The sequence below is a fragment of the Tympanuchus pallidicinctus genome, unplaced genomic scaffold (assembly GCF_026119805.1).
Source record: "Tympanuchus pallidicinctus isolate F22 unplaced genomic scaffold, pur_lepc_1.0 scaffold17, whole genome shotgun sequence".
Classification (NCBI taxonomy): domain Eukaryota; kingdom Metazoa; phylum Chordata; class Aves; order Galliformes; family Phasianidae; genus Tympanuchus; species Tympanuchus pallidicinctus.
In genome coordinates, this window is record NW_026294690.1 from 13,508,233 (window position 1) to 13,523,235 (window position 15,003).

Genomic DNA, 15,003 nt, shown 5'->3' on the forward strand with positions numbered 1-15,003 from the left:
GCTCTCAACCCATGCGTGAAAACTCCCGTCAGCCTTACTGGGAGCTGCACACAGGACTGCCAGCACCTCATGTGCCTGATGCTGCTGATCTCTCACGCTGTTACGACGGCCACAACACAACAGAAATGCTTTTCCTGAATGGGGCAGCCTGCTGCAGTTTAATTAAGCATGAGTGGAAAACTCCCACGCCACACAAGAAAACTATAATTTTATGACGCCAGCTTCCCACCGCAACGCACAACACCAGAACAGGGTGTGATACTTTCCCACCTGGTTTTGCCTTTAATATATTTACAGAAATCAGGAAGCAAAACCGTTTGCTTGGCAAGCTCTCAGCCTTGGCAGATGACCTGAAAAACATCTACCTACACATGGCAGTGATTGAGTGGGTTTAAGTATCCAAACATTTTCTTCAATTTGCTGAAGAAACAAAACCCTAATGAACAGAGAAACACTTCAAAACCACGCAAACTACAGACCAATAATTCAAGTACAAAGCTAGCCTGTGCTCTCATTCAACAGCTAATACTAATTTCCAAAGTGGTTAAAAGCTGTTGGGATAATGTCCATTTTAATGTTTGCTTTCCTAAGGCAACACTCAGCAGTTGCACTGTCTTTAGACAAACCTGAAAGCATCTATGTTTCTTTTCCTTACTTTTTTTTTTAAAGCTTGGTTTCTTCCTTTTATTATGTGAAACTTAAAAAATACATCCAATCCTGTGACATTCACTGTGAACAGGGACGTCCCTTCCTGACGGCATCTTCCAACCCATGTTATTTATGCTGGCTTGCTCAAGAAGCCTCAGCCCAGAGTTCATGGGATTGATTTACAGACAATCCCCACTGAGTAATGGTTACTGGATCATTCCTCAGGGAGAGGGCAGGGGAGAATCAGGCCCTACCCCAGTACTTTCCCTGCGTGGAAGGGTGACAAGGCAGAGCCAGGGACTGCTTTTGAAATAGTAGCTATTGTTATGCTAAAACCAAAAATTAAAAGAAACAGCAATCAGCAGTTCTAATCCTTTCCATTTCTGCATTAACTTGTCCTTGGAATAGAAAGCAATTTGCACAATTAAATAAGACATGTGACAATGAAAGCAATTCCAGCTCAGCTCCAAGTTCATGAGAGCTGCACATGGCAAGGGAAGGAAAAAAAAAATAAGAGAAAGCAGAAGAGGGAAAAATAATCTATTTCTTGAGCTAATAACATTAATGACCGCCCCCTGATAAAAAGGATTTTTAACGTGAATTTTGCTATTCTGTGGCTGTACTGTACCATGCATAGAACTGCTCTGATCCAGCCCTGCAGATGATAACACCACAGTCTGGAAGTTAACTATTTATTGCACACTTTTGTTAAGCAGATCAAGATTCAGCCAGGCTCCCTGCAGCAGCCTGCGCCCCATCTGCGCCCAGAACCTTGGTACAAGCTCTGGCCACAGTCAACTTGCCCAAATTTTCTGCCCAAAGTGGTTTCAACAGTGGCTGCTGAAGCCACAGCTATTGCTGCGTCTATCGCAACCTCACTGTTACAGCAGCACAACCCAGAGCAGAGCACAGCTCCCTTGGCTGCTGGCAGCTTCTCGCCCCACTGGGACAGCAGCCAGGGTGGAAGTGTGAGGCAAGAGGAAGTGAGGACCTTGCTTTGCTCCACTTCAATACTGGGATGCTTTGGGAGGACAAGTCCATTGCCTGGCATCTGTCATAAATGAAAATATGCAAAGGCCAGCAAGCAACACTGCAGCTCCATAAGCAGTTTAGATGATGCAGAGCAGTCCCACCAGCCCACCCTACAGTCCTGCTAAGTCTCCCATCTTGTAGAGGAGGCCAAGAAAAAGACTTAGTAGAGATGCTGAACTCAACCTTGGCATGATCCCACCCTTCTTCCTGCCGTTAGAACCAATCAATGTCCCATTGAAAGAAAAATGCTCTGTTTTTACACCATCCAAGCGCCAAGGACCACACATACTCCTGACATTTCCTTTCTTAATGATGTATGAGTATGAGAGAATGCATTCTGGCTTTAAAGAATTTTTCTTTGCCTAAGGTAGAAGTTGTACGTGAAAGCTATCAATTTTGCACAGCAGACAGGAACTAGATTAATGAACAAACCAGTAAATTGCCTTTTGAAGGCACATGCAAGTTGAGCACATGGGGGAAAATGATTCAAGGTGATTTTACAGACAAAATAATTAAACAGCTGCATCTCGCAACTGCAAGGCACAAAAGCACCACTGAACTGATACAAAACTGGTTTAAAGGATGGTTGACACAGTTACAGCACAGAAACTCACTCGTACCAGTTCCATAACCCACTGCTTCAGGAGTGCCAGCAGGGGACTGCTGCCTTTGGGCTCACCAAATCTGCCAGCAGAGCTTCCAAAGATGCACTTGCTGGGCCTGGCCTCTGCCCTGAGTACCCAAGCCCTGTGCTCACTGCCTTGCTCTTTATGCAACTTTCAACATATAAGACTCCTGTTTGGTGGCCACAGCAACAAAACAGATTTCACATCTAGTGACACCTCAATCCACGCAGTACCAATCAACATCAGTAAAAAACAACACTGAGATCACCACATCTTTGTGCTGGCACTCCATATAATGAGAACAAATATCCCATTAGGAAGAAAGAAACTTGGCCTAGCAGTTGGCCACAGGGATGCTGTTAATGACAATACAGGCATGTGGGAAGAAAAGCTACAGAACAGTCAGCATGTTTGCTTTCATTACGATATGCCAGGGGGTAGAGATGGAAAATACCAAAGTAACAGCTCCCTGCCTCACCCACCCCTCTTCTTCAGCAGGCATCCTCAGAGACAATGCAACAGTAGTTGCAAAACTGCAAGGACATCCCTTTTGATTCCAGGAGAATAACTTAACCACATGGAAATTGCAAAACAATAATCAATCAATACCAGTGTGTCACAGCGCTGGTCTTCCACTGTTACAGAAACAACCTTTCTTGCCAAATAACAACAAAAGGCATGTACCCGGCTTACAACAAACGCACTTTGCAATTACAGGATCTGCATCAGTAATGGTGATCCAATTCTTTTATACCGAAGCCTGTTTAAGTCCTATTTCACTCACACCGCAGTGAGATAACACAAACATTACAGCCCAATCCCTTCCCCATCTCAGTATGGGAAAGGCTTGTGTTGGACATCCCAGGCCCATTTAACTAAGCAGTAGTTGGCTGTTGCTGTGCTATTACCTCAATGGGAGGCCAGAAATAGAATTAATTACATTAGCATAAGGACCTGTGACATAACTCTCGTTTGCTGCTTTTGGGAGGGAAGGAAACCTGAAATAATTACTCTCTTACTATAAATTACAGCTCACTTCCTTAAAGTGATAAACTTTTCAGAAGGAAAGAACGAAGTCAATGTATTACCCTGAAGCCAAAAGCAGAACTGACAGCTTAAACAGACTTTTGAAAGAGTTCAAGGATTGCTCAACCTGGAAGCAAAGGCTTAGGAAAACCTCCCTGCAGATCTTCTGCAACCCCAGTTACGTGAGATCCAGCAGTACAGAACTTGCCTGAAGACCTGCCTGGAAACCAAAAACCTCAGCATGTGAAATACTGCTGGAATCACGGGCTTGAAAACCAAAACAAGACCATGGCTGGAGGCAAGACAAACAGACCAAAAGAAACAGCAAAAATGTGAAGAAGCTTTACCCAGTTTGATGCAAAGCATCCAGGGTTTCAAGACTAGCAAGACTATGAACACTGAGCCCTATGGAAAACACATTCAAGGTTTCTGCCTGTATAAAATCAGAATGTAACATTTATAAATGCTCAACAGAATGCCTGTGAGGCATTCCACTGCTGCCCTCTTCAGCCCCATCCCCCACCAGAGTCATTTCTCACAATGATGCACACCTCACAGCAGACACAGGCAGGAGACACAACACTAACTCACAACACAAGACGGGACAAAGCAAGGCTCTACCCATGGCACCCAGCTCCCACCACATCCCCCAGCCACAGCACTGGGGTTATGGCAGCAGGAAGCTTGCGCCGTGATCCACCAATGACCTCCCATGTCTCTCAGGAGAGACAACAACCACCAGCAAGGGCTGAGTAGGTGGATGCTAATTATCACACGGGAGCGAGGTTGCAGTCACTGAGTTGGCAGCACCATGCATGTGATCACCCAAGGCACAGGGTTGCACTTCTTTGCTTTGGTGACTCCCCAGTGCCGTGCTCAGTGGGAAGGGTTGTTAAAGTTACTACAAAAGAGTAATCTATTACAAATTACTCATTAATCAACAACAACAAAAAAAAATCAGTGACATATTACCTTTCATTCCTGCGTCACGCTAGCTCAGCAGCAATATCTGGTTCACACTGTTAATTTGTCTTATACTTACTACAGCCACTTTCTCAACACAGCTTACACGCACTTCTCTCCTCCTCCTTGCCCAAACCAGTACATGGGTCACAACTTCCCAGACCAGCCATGCCTGGCTGCAGAAGCCAGAGGCAAAATGCTGCCTCCCAAGAAAGCAAATTGACTATTTCAACACCTTATGACTAAATACCCAGCTGTGAAATTGGGACCCTCCTGTGTCCATTGTTGGCAGGTAATGGGATGTGCCAAGCCTGGAGACTGTGCCCAGTACAGGGCTTTTTTCCCCCAGAAAGCAAAGCCATAGGGCTTTCACTTCTCCCCTCACAGCACAATGGGCAGAGCCAGCCCAGCTCAGATACAACATCTGCCCTGTCCTGCTCTCCTCGGAACCTGCATTGAGCATCTCACCACTGCAACACTCCTTGCTGGAAGGCCTGTGCCTTGGCTGCAGCCCTCTGGCTCTCCTCCAAAAAGAGGAAAAGCTCTAATCATCTTCCTACTAGTTTGGCACCCTCAGAGTGTTATTGCTGCTTCTGCATGAGGAGTTTTGCCTGCAGTGGATATTCCTGTTTGAAGTGTTCTCATTAAGGAGCCGGGTCTTTGTGCAAGTTCCTTACTCCCAGCCCTGAGCCCACATTCAGCATCAGCCTCAGGATGGGCAGGGCTGGCCAGAAATGAAAGCCTCAGTAATAGCCAATGCTCACTGTATGTGTAGTCCTTGATTTATTCATCTCAGCCACGGGTGGGCCTTCGATATAAAATAATTATGAAAAATGAGGCATGAGCAGGGAGGCATTTAGCTAACAAAGTTCTAGAGGAAACAGCAGAAATCAGGAGAGCAGAAATGCAAACACAGTGGGAGCAAAGTAGGAGCTGCCCAAAAGAGTTCATTAAGGAATCCTGCATGAGGGTCACAGTAAAAGCTACAAGGAATTTGCAAAGTTTGGAGCAATGAAACAGCTGAGCTTGCAGCAAAAATGTCCAACTCTTGCATTTATACTGCTGGCCATGGGCAGCTGTAGTAGATGGGGCCCACCAGGTAGATAGAGGCCATACCTGTCCGAGAACAAGGGGTGGCCAACAGGCAGGGTTACTCAGTTAAAAAAAAAAAAAAAAAAAAAAAAAATGGCAACAACAACATGAGAAATATGAGATTAAAGAAAAAAAACGGGGAGAAGAAGACAGCAGAACTGAAGGTGTGCCTTCCAGGGAGGGTCTCGCCAGGCAGCTCCCAGCAGGAGGTCACAGGGCCAGCTGGTCACAGCCTCAGCATCCCACAGCACCCCAGGATGTGACTCCGTGCCTTTTATCATCCCAGTCAGATGGTTCCTCTGCAGAGCTTCAGGAAAGCTCTGCACTCCAGCTCCGCAATGAGCAACTTCCTTCTCTTCTTTTTTTAGGATCGGAATATCTGTTCTCTTCCTTCCCCACCTCAAAAGGGCAGATATTAATAATATGGATCGGAAGAGCTCGCTATGGTGAAGCGATGGGTGGTAGCGGTGCTGCACCCAGTGACGTCACGCCGGCCTCCTGGCCAAGTCTTCATCCTGACAGAGCTGCTCAGGAAAGCACAGCTAATTATTCTGCCAGATCCTCGGCCAGATGACAAATTGATTCACGGTAGTAACTAAAAGAAGGGAAGGAGGAGAAATTGCACCATTTCCTATGACTGAAACGACATGACTCGTTACCCTAAGGAAAACTCTGTTCAAAGTGTTCGTTGCAGCTGCTGAGCTGTACGCCAGACGGCTGAAGTGCATTGCCGGGGACCCTGCTGGTTTACTACATGAGTTTATGCATTTGGTATCCATCAGGTTTCAGAGGAGAAAAGCCTTTTTTCCGAACTTCCACAGAGTCCTGTCTGTCAGGGCACCTACATGATTATCAGAAGCTGCTGATTAAAATTTAACAAAATCAAATACTGTTCTTCTAAGTTGACCTGAGTATGCTGAAAACAAAAAGTGAGCACAAAGGAGGCCTTTGGAAATGAAGCCTTTTACTCACTCTATCAGCTCACAAGGGACACTTTTCCTGACCACCACAAGCAGTCCACAATTACATCATCACGGTAAGGGCACACAATGTGTGGCTTATTAATCATTTCCAGGAAGAACACCATCAGAAGGTCGTTGTTAACAGCCCCGCTGCCCGGCAAGGCGATCTCCCATGCTCACTGTAGGGTGGGTACCTTGGACTTCCCTCGCATGAATTTCCTCTTTGAGCAAAAGAACACTCCCTTCCAAGGTAGGGATGGCAGTAAGGAGAAGAGACAAAGGTGAGGACGATGGGGTGGAAAGCAAAGCTATCATCATGGCTACCTGGAACTCTTACACCTGCATTTGGAAGGCAAACACCTCCTCCTTCCACTACAGCAAACAACTGAAAATAGAAAGGAAAGAAAGACAAGCAAGAAGTATTCTGGAAAAGAAGAGAACATAGGTACACCATGAAGGTAATATCATGGATAGATTACACTTGTGAAGAGCAATATTTTTCTCCTTACGAAAAGCTATGCTCTTCATATACGATACATATAGAGTGGCGTCCCTGCCTACAGCAGGGGGGCTGGAACTACATGATCTTAAAGGTCCCTTCCAACCCAAACCATTCTATGATTCTATGATATAAGGAGGGAGTGGGGGGAGAAATACAGTGAGCTGTTATAACTACACAGAGTCAAGCAATAGCCCTCCCAGCTACCTTTAGTTCAATGAGTCCTGTGATCTGCTGCTCCGTTCCTCCAAGGGCTACTGATGAATTGTGCCAGATACCGTGTTTCTTTCCAACTGTTCTGAGTCTCCTGCATCTGATCTCAAAGAAGGGAGCAGAAACAGCTGGAAGAGAGAAACCAGAATGGCATAGTCCAGCAGCAACCCTTGGAAGAACAGACAACAACAGCCTTGTGAGAGGCACCACTGTCCCCCAGTACGTTTGCATGTGGACACGTATCTACATGTCTTCTAGATGAAACACATGCCATTAGCACATCAGCTCTAAACTGTCACAAAGCACAAGAGCAACTCAACAGCATGGCCACAATCCACAGGTACAGGTGGCAAACCAGTCACACCTGCTAAATACAAACCAAGTCCAGCACCACATTTCTCTTCCTGTGCTAATTTTGCTTCCTGAGGAACTCCACCTGCTCTGCAGCATGTGAGAGACTCTCAGCCCACGCAAGGGAAGCCAGTCAAGGTCTACTCTATTTAGGCTTTGCAGCTCCTGCAGATCTAGCTTCAGGCCAAAGGAAGAGGGAGAGACAGCAGGTGAAACGGGGCACTGAAGGAGTAAGCTTCTTCAGAGAGAACTTAGGTTCCTTACTGCCAAAGGAGAGGATTACTTGTGAAAATCAGGAAGTCAAGGAGGCACAGAGCAGCAGGAGGCCACTGCAGATAATAGGGACAGTAGGAGCAAAGCTATTGCTCACCAAGGCATGTGAAGAGGAGATAAAAAGGCTTGTGCTCTTTCATATGTGCAAAGACTAGAAAGAGGGAGTGAAGAGGTCAGGGAGATGGTGCTGGTGGAGGAAGGGCCACAAGGAAAAAAAAAAAAAAAAAAGAAAGCCTTTGAGAATGAACCATGGAAAAGTGATTAATAAGGGCAGAACTGCCAGGGTTGGTGGTAGTACCTTTTCATTTTCATTATAAAGAAAGAAGCCATTGCAACTTGCAGCCAGGTCTGGCGAGTGGGGACACAGCAAGACCAAGACAGAACAACGTCATCAAAAGGACAGAAACAGAATTTGAGACAGAGAGCAAATCAGATTGGGATGGTTAGGAATTACATGGAGGTAGGAACAGAAAGCAGGTTAAAAGGCTCATTGGATAGTTGTGGCATGACAGCCCGAAGGATCTCCTGCCAACCTTACAGCAGGGATGAAACAGAAACCATAACATTTTTTTTCTTGACCACAACTTCCTCCTAACCAATTACTAGAAAGCACAGGCACACACGTCTCTTCAGGGCAGCAGTACCACTGCAAGCCTCTTCCAAGCGCACGTGGAACCATCTCCAGAAGAATCCTCAACCTCACATCTCTTCTACCCCACACAAACCTGTTGATATTTTACTGCAAATCAGCTCTCTTTCGTAAGGGCCAAGTCATTAAGAACATTAATAAAATGAGTACCTGGAGTATCACAAGTCTGCCTGTCCCCTGAAGAGTTGGTTGGAGGTGTCCGATGTCGGTAGACGAGATGTGGCTTGTTGTGCTCTTCTTCATACTCTTGCTCAAGTGACAGCAGTGGCTCTACAAAATAGTCCCCATCATCAGACTTGAATGTGCCTAGCTGAGAGGGACAGAGAAGGACAGGGTCAATGACAAGCCATGCAGCAGGCTAACATTAAACAAGGGAGGTAGGTGAGCTGGGTCTGCAACAACTCCTGTGAATGCACAGACTGGAAATGCAGCTCTCCATCACACTGCTCAGGCCCTGCCTCCTTCAGCAGTCCCTCTGAAGCTTTCAAAAAGCAAGGTTTTAATTTGTAGGAGGGAATATGAGAGGGGGACGCCTGCCAGACCTTGTCCCTGTGCCAGTGACTGAACCACTCCTGCCCAAGGAGACATAATGCTCCAGCACAACCCTAACATACTGCACCATTTTTTCATGCAGCAGCTCTCCGTGAAACAGGCTTTAAACTCAGATGTGAGGACCCAAGAGAGGCATCCAGACAGTGAAATCCCTGTGCACTGCTTTAGTGCACAGTATGGAAGCACTGTCAGTTAGTTGTATATGAATATGAATACAGAGAGGTTTTAAAAAAAAAACAAACAAAAAACAACCACAAAACATCCAGGACAAAAGCATCTTGTTAGCCATCCTAGGCTAGGAAACAGGATAACTACATGGGATATAGTGCTGGAGGAAGGCCTGCTCAGGCACACATGCGCACCAGCCCAGCTCAGGCCCCAGACTAATCTGCTGGGACGGGGGCTGGAGCTGAAGCAGCATGACATGGTCAGCCTGGGATGCCCTGGTAGGAGCAGTGACCAGCAGAGACCTCCCGGGAGAGTACCCAAGGCAGTCATTGCTTCCTGTGCCTTGCTGGCACTCCGGGGTGCAAGGAGGGTGCAACGACCTGGGAGACTGCTGGGCAGTTTCTGCTCTTCCCTCTGCCAACATGCCCTGGTGCAGCAGAGCACCAGGACGGGCTGCAAGGCACCCTGCGTTCATCTCCTCTGAGCTCACATCTCTGTGCCATACTGCAGGAAGGCTCTGAGGGCAGCACTGCTGGGGACCCCTCAGCCATCGCTCCAGATTTAGGGGCGCACGTCGGTGTCAGGAGGTTTGCTGGGGGCTCTACAATAGGGCTCTCCCCACCCGGTGATCTCCGTGGTGGGGTGCCGCTGGGTGGCACTTTTGCCCCAAAACCCGCGGAGCAGAAGGGCTTTCCCCCAATCCGACGGGATAATAAAAGTGGGCTGCGAGAAAGACCAAACCGGGGCGAGCCGGCCCCATCCCGTAGCCCCAGTCGAGGGCGGGGGAAAGGGGCCGGCCCCTATTCCCTCTGCCCACCCTCCCTCGCCTGCTCCTCCTTCTCCTCCTCTTCGCTTCCGCCCCTGTTCGCCGCCGCTGGGCGCCCGGCGGGGCCGGGACCCGGGGCTCACCATCCCGGAGCAGAGGCTGATGACGGCGGTGTGCCGCGGCCGGGCGTTGACGTGCCCCCGGTAGAAGCAGTGCTTCACGTCGGTGTCCGCAGCCTCGGCGTAAAGGTTCCGCTGCTCGGCGGCGGGCTCGCCCAGGATGCTGACGGTGAAGAGCGGGGCGATGAAGGCCGAGCTGGCCGTCAGGTTGAAGAGGAACTGCTGTCCGAAGGCGGAAAGCCTGTAGTGAGCCTTAGGGGAGGAGGATGAGGCGGCGGCGGCCGTCCAGGCGTCGGGGGCAGCGTTGGTGCTCCGCCGCCTTCGCCTGAAGTGGACATCGGTGGGGAAGGGCTCTCCCAACTCATTCACCCGGGTAGGAGTCACGATCTCGTACTCGCTGAGCTTCTCCAGCAGCTTCGCTGCAAAGGAAGAGAGGCACATGCCCCTGAGCGGGGAGTCGGGCGCCTCGCCCCCCAGAGGCGGCAGCCCAGCACCCCCGGGCCGCCTCCCATTCCCCGAGCTCCCCCGTACCTTGCCTGGGGTGCAGCTTCTGCCTCCTCGCTCCCGTCCTCAAGCCGTCGATGAAGAGCGTGGTGAGTGCCAGCGCCAGCGGCGCAAGCTGCATGGTGCTGCGCGCTGTCCTCAGAGGAGAGCAGCCTTCCCCCGCTTTGCTTAGGCTCTTCTTTTCCTTTTTTTTTTTTTTTTTTCCTTTTTTTTTTTTCTTTTTTTTCTCGCCCCTTTCTCCCCCTCCCCGCCCCCCGGAGCAGTGCCGGGGGAAGCGCCGGAGCCGGGCGACGTTAGGGGCGGGCGGGCCGGTGGGGCGCGGGGCGCCGGGGGCCGCGCATGGTGCGCGGGGGGCGGAGGGGCCGGGACGGACCGACGGGCCGGGACGGGGGAACCGGCCGGCCGGCCGCCTGCCTGCACTCCCTCGCTTTCCGCCTCTCCCCCCGTCGGGCTGGTGGACGGGGTGCTCCCGGGAGCCAATTTAAGGGGGCGGGCTCCATAGATCAAGCAGGAGAAAAAGATCCCGCCCCGCAGAAGCGGGACAGCCTTCCTCTCCTCCCGCCCACCCCCCTCATCCAACATGTCACTTTCTTTCATTCGGAGGAACGCCGGATTCGCAAGTTTTCGCTAGGCAAAGTCCTCGCTGCGGCAGTACCGCGCCTGGATGGGGCGGGCGGGTCCGAAACACCTGGGCAGAGCGAGGTTCTGGGGAGAAGAGCCGCTTCCTCACTCACTGGCAGCAGAGTGGAGTTTTCTTGCATAAAAGAAAGAAAAATGCCGGTTATGGAATCTTGAAGAAGTGAACGCATATTCAAAGAATCCCACGTGCAACATTTTTATACCATCGCTTTCCTTCTGCATTTCTCAGATATGAAGCACTTGAAGCAACTTTATTTAGAGTTACTTTTGTGTTGTGCTATCTTCAGCATCCTGAGGGAAAAGAAAGATTATTTCCTTATCTAAAAGGTGTCTTTTTTTCTTTTCTTTTTAGTCTTGTTTTACAATTTTGAAGCTTTACATAAAAATTTTAGCCATCCTTTAAAGCCGGGTGCAACTCAACGTTGTCTCCTGCTGTCCATCACACTTGTGCACTGGTTCTTTCCCCCAGCATGAGGAAAGATGCTATGGAATTTTGAGGCAAAAGAAAATAGATGTGGAAGTGCAAGTTCCCATCACTTGCACTTCCCTTAGAACAAAGAACTGAAGCACCACTACTTTCTGCAGAAAGGGAAAGCCTTAAAGTAATCAGTTCAGAATTCACTTCTAGACAAAACAGTACCTCCTAAGTATTCTAAACTATCTGCTGAAGCCCTACAAACCCGTTAGCAGATTTCACATGATCAATACAGAAGAACATGCAAGCAAATCATCACCTGCACCAGGAGGAGGTCACATCTCAGCTGAGTGCTGTGCAGGAATCCTCACACTGGTAGAGTTCTACATCAGCACATCTCTAATGCAAACCCGTAATGGCACAAAGCTCCCACTGTGCCTCTGTTATGCCTCTGTGTATGAACTGTGTTTAATTTAAGGTAATTCACTCATGCTGCCTTCTCAGGCTCAGCAAAGCCAGTGTGCTTCCAGCCTTGGGTTGCCAGCATACAGCCAGCTCTAACAACAGCACTGGGTCTTTTGCATCCAGCTTTAGAACTGGTGCAAGCAATTATTTGCAAAGGAACAGCTCTTCACAATAGCTAAACAAGGCTGTGTCTCCATGCACTCACCTGCTGTGAGTGAGCCTGCACCACATGTGATGCTAGTGCTGCAAAGAACTAAATGATCTTTAGGTCCCTTCCAACCCAAGCTGTTCTATGATCTTCCTGTGCTAGTGGCTAATTTTGTGCTCGCACACACACGCATTGAGAAAGAAGTCCTTAGAATAGGAAAGACACCAAACTATTCTGAACTAACTGCAATCTGCAAAGCTGGCTGGGGCTGCTGTACAGCCTTCTCTGGCTGGTTGTGAAGGAGTATGACATCCCAACCCTTCCCATGCTCTGTTGTGTCCTGATAGAGTCTGAAAAGCCATCGTGGTCCTGGGGCTTCTGGATGAAGGAAAATAAATGGGTATCTTGAAACATCACTGCATCATGGTGAGACTGCTTTGTTTTCTCAGCCTTCTCTGCCTTACCATCAATGCAATATCAGCTGTCGTGCTGTCATGCCAGTCTGTTGGGCTGCTGGGATTACTGAACCCCTGTCGGTTTTCTAGATCCTTCTCACATATGCCCCAATGCTTTCGGTCTTTGGAAAAGGGGGATATGCTGTGGCTGAGCATGGATGAGATCCAGGAGCATAAGCCACATCCTGCATCTTAGGTGGGGCATGCATGGGAGTAGCAGGCCTTGAGCAATGCTGGGGGGAGAGAGCGGAGTTGCCTGAGGAAACAGAAAGAAAAGCTGAGTCAGAGCAGAGGGAGAAGGGTTATGTGGAGCTCATTCTGTGTTATGGGTGAGGGACGCAGCCCTGCTCATCTCTTTCACACAGGTATTGGGAAACAGCTCTCCTGCTTTATCTGTGTGCCCCCGGGGCAGCTGCCATGCCGGGATGGGATTTCACAAGCACCCTGTGTCCCACTGGGCTGAGCCTCACCACCCCCTCACACCAGGGCTGGTGTTGGCAAGAGCTGAGATAAGAAAACCATAGAATCATTAAGGCTGGAAAAGGCCACTAAGATAACCTAGTCCAACCATCAACCCATTGCCACCTTGCCCACTGAACTATGTCTTTAAAAAGTCTGTCAAAGCTTTACTTTCTTGCTCAGATTTCTACCAGTCAACCAGTTAATTTGGCTCTAGGGTTGGGGTTAAGGAGTTCAGGAGCTGGCATGGGTGATATGTGGCAGCTCATACCTATGACATGGGTGGGTTGGATGGGATGGGCTGAAGTGTTGTATGAAGAAGCATCATCACGGGTTCTGCCTCTGATCTGAAACCTTGGCACACATAATCCAGGAGAGAAGGAAAGATCAAAACCTTCCTTCTTCAGAAGTAAAGAGCTGACCCGTGGAGCAACTAAACAGGCTCATCTGATGGGTCAGAGTTGAGAGGATCCTGAAGTGTTCCTGGGACCAAATCCAGGCTTTCTGATGGTCCTAGGAGCACAGCATTGCCTATAACAATGCTGTTTCTATTGACAGAAAAGTGGCACAATGTGCAGCACTTTGAATTTCTGCAGCTGGAGATTAGGAAGTGCAGAATGAAAGATGTAGCATAAGTAAATAGGTTACGTGGAGATTAGAGAAACTAAGCTACAAACTGAAATTCAAATAACCTTCCTATTAGGAAGGATCTATTGATATTTACAGTATGGTAATTGTGCAGGCTTCAGTGCTCACCTGGACAGAAGCAGCCTCTAAGAGCCCATAACTACTATGGAAAAATCCCCTTGAAAAACTTGAGAATTTTACCTACATAAATACTGCAAAAGTTGAGTTGCAAATGCCTCTTCTGTAAACTACAAAAGGAGAACTCAGTCGCAACAGCAAAACTTTAGTAGGGAATTCAGGCAGTACAAATGGCTGCAAGAATACAGGAGCAGACCACATTGCCTGCAGCTTTCACACTCCTTTTCACCCTACTTACCTTTTTCTCACAGGTGAGTGCAATCCCCAGTCACTAATCTTTGTTCTTTTGCTGCTCTGCCTCTCCAGGCAGGTGTCACCTACCTTTATCTGCTGCATCCATTCTCTTGCCTGATGATTATCCCAGGAGGCAGATGTTTCCCTTTGATGGCTGTTCTTCAGTGCCACCAGATAACCAAAGACAGCAAACATATTTTCTCCTGGTGTCTAATTTGTGTGCTCAGAAAGTGAAAGATTTAATTACCCTCAAACAGTCAATCTCAGCCTGGTTTGCTTCTCTGCCTATTCTGGCAACAAAAATGCCACCCTGTGCTTTATTTCTCTCAGTTTTGGAAGATGTTCTCCTCACATAAAGGATTTTCTTTAAAGGCTATTTCTGTTAAGGATGTTCTTTATTTTTATTTTTTTTAGTAAAAGCTTCTTTAATCTTTTCCTGTTTCTTTGGAGAGGCTGAGACTTGCAGGCTCACGGTGTACAGTTAATTTTCAAACTGATTTTCAGTGCCAAGCCTACTCTTTTGATCCAGATTATAAGGATTTAAATATACAGAATAATTCATCTACAGCAGCCACTTAAGTTCCTGCAAAGGGCAGCGATGTGCGTCTCAGCACACACTGGGGATTTAGCACTTGGGAACAGAAGATGGAGGAAAAGAAAACACATCCCTTAGACCACTCCTCACAAGCAAGGGAACTGACTCTCTGTTCACCTTAGAAACAATTTTGACCCTGGAAAACAGATTCATGAGTAGGAACAAGGGACTGGATGGGAGGATCAGCAAAGCCCACGTAGATGCTGTGAATGTGTGGGATTTTCTGGTTTCAGGTCAGCATGGATGGACTTAATGATTGCTTGAGGCTTTCTGTTTAGAAGTGCTGGTTCCAGTTTGCCCCTCCCCGGCTCCCAGCATTGCTGCTGACCGTTCATGTACTGCGTGCACCTCTTATCTGCAGGGTGGGACAGCATGCCCTGAGCAG

The 15,003-nt window shown here is 48.3% G+C and overlaps 1 protein-coding gene across 7 annotated transcripts in view; it reads right to left on the minus strand.

The window, feature by feature from the left end:
* ADAMTS9 (ADAM metallopeptidase with thrombospondin type 1 motif 9) overlaps positions 1 to 10,741 on the minus strand; it is a 65,368-nt gene extending 54,627 nt beyond the window's left edge. For 3 of the 7 annotated variants that reach the window (XM_052678455.1, XM_052678458.1, XM_052678454.1), the window contains exons 1-3: positions 10,471 to 10,740; positions 9,964 to 10,358; positions 8,485 to 8,644 (exon numbers count right to left, since the gene is read on the minus strand). In XM_052678455.1, coding sequence (XP_052534415.1) covers positions 8,485 to 8,644; positions 9,964 to 10,358; positions 10,471 to 10,564 — 649 coding nt within the window. In that variant the 5' untranslated portion in view covers positions 10,565 to 10,740. Of the gene's footprint in view, positions 1 to 7,055; positions 7,178 to 8,484; positions 8,645 to 9,963; positions 10,359 to 10,470 lie in introns of those variants that run through there. The other 4 variants (XM_052678457.1, XM_052678456.1, XR_008205600.1 and 1 more) reach the window with 3 other exon arrangements.
* Positions 10,742 to 15,003: the final 4,262 nt, after the last annotated feature.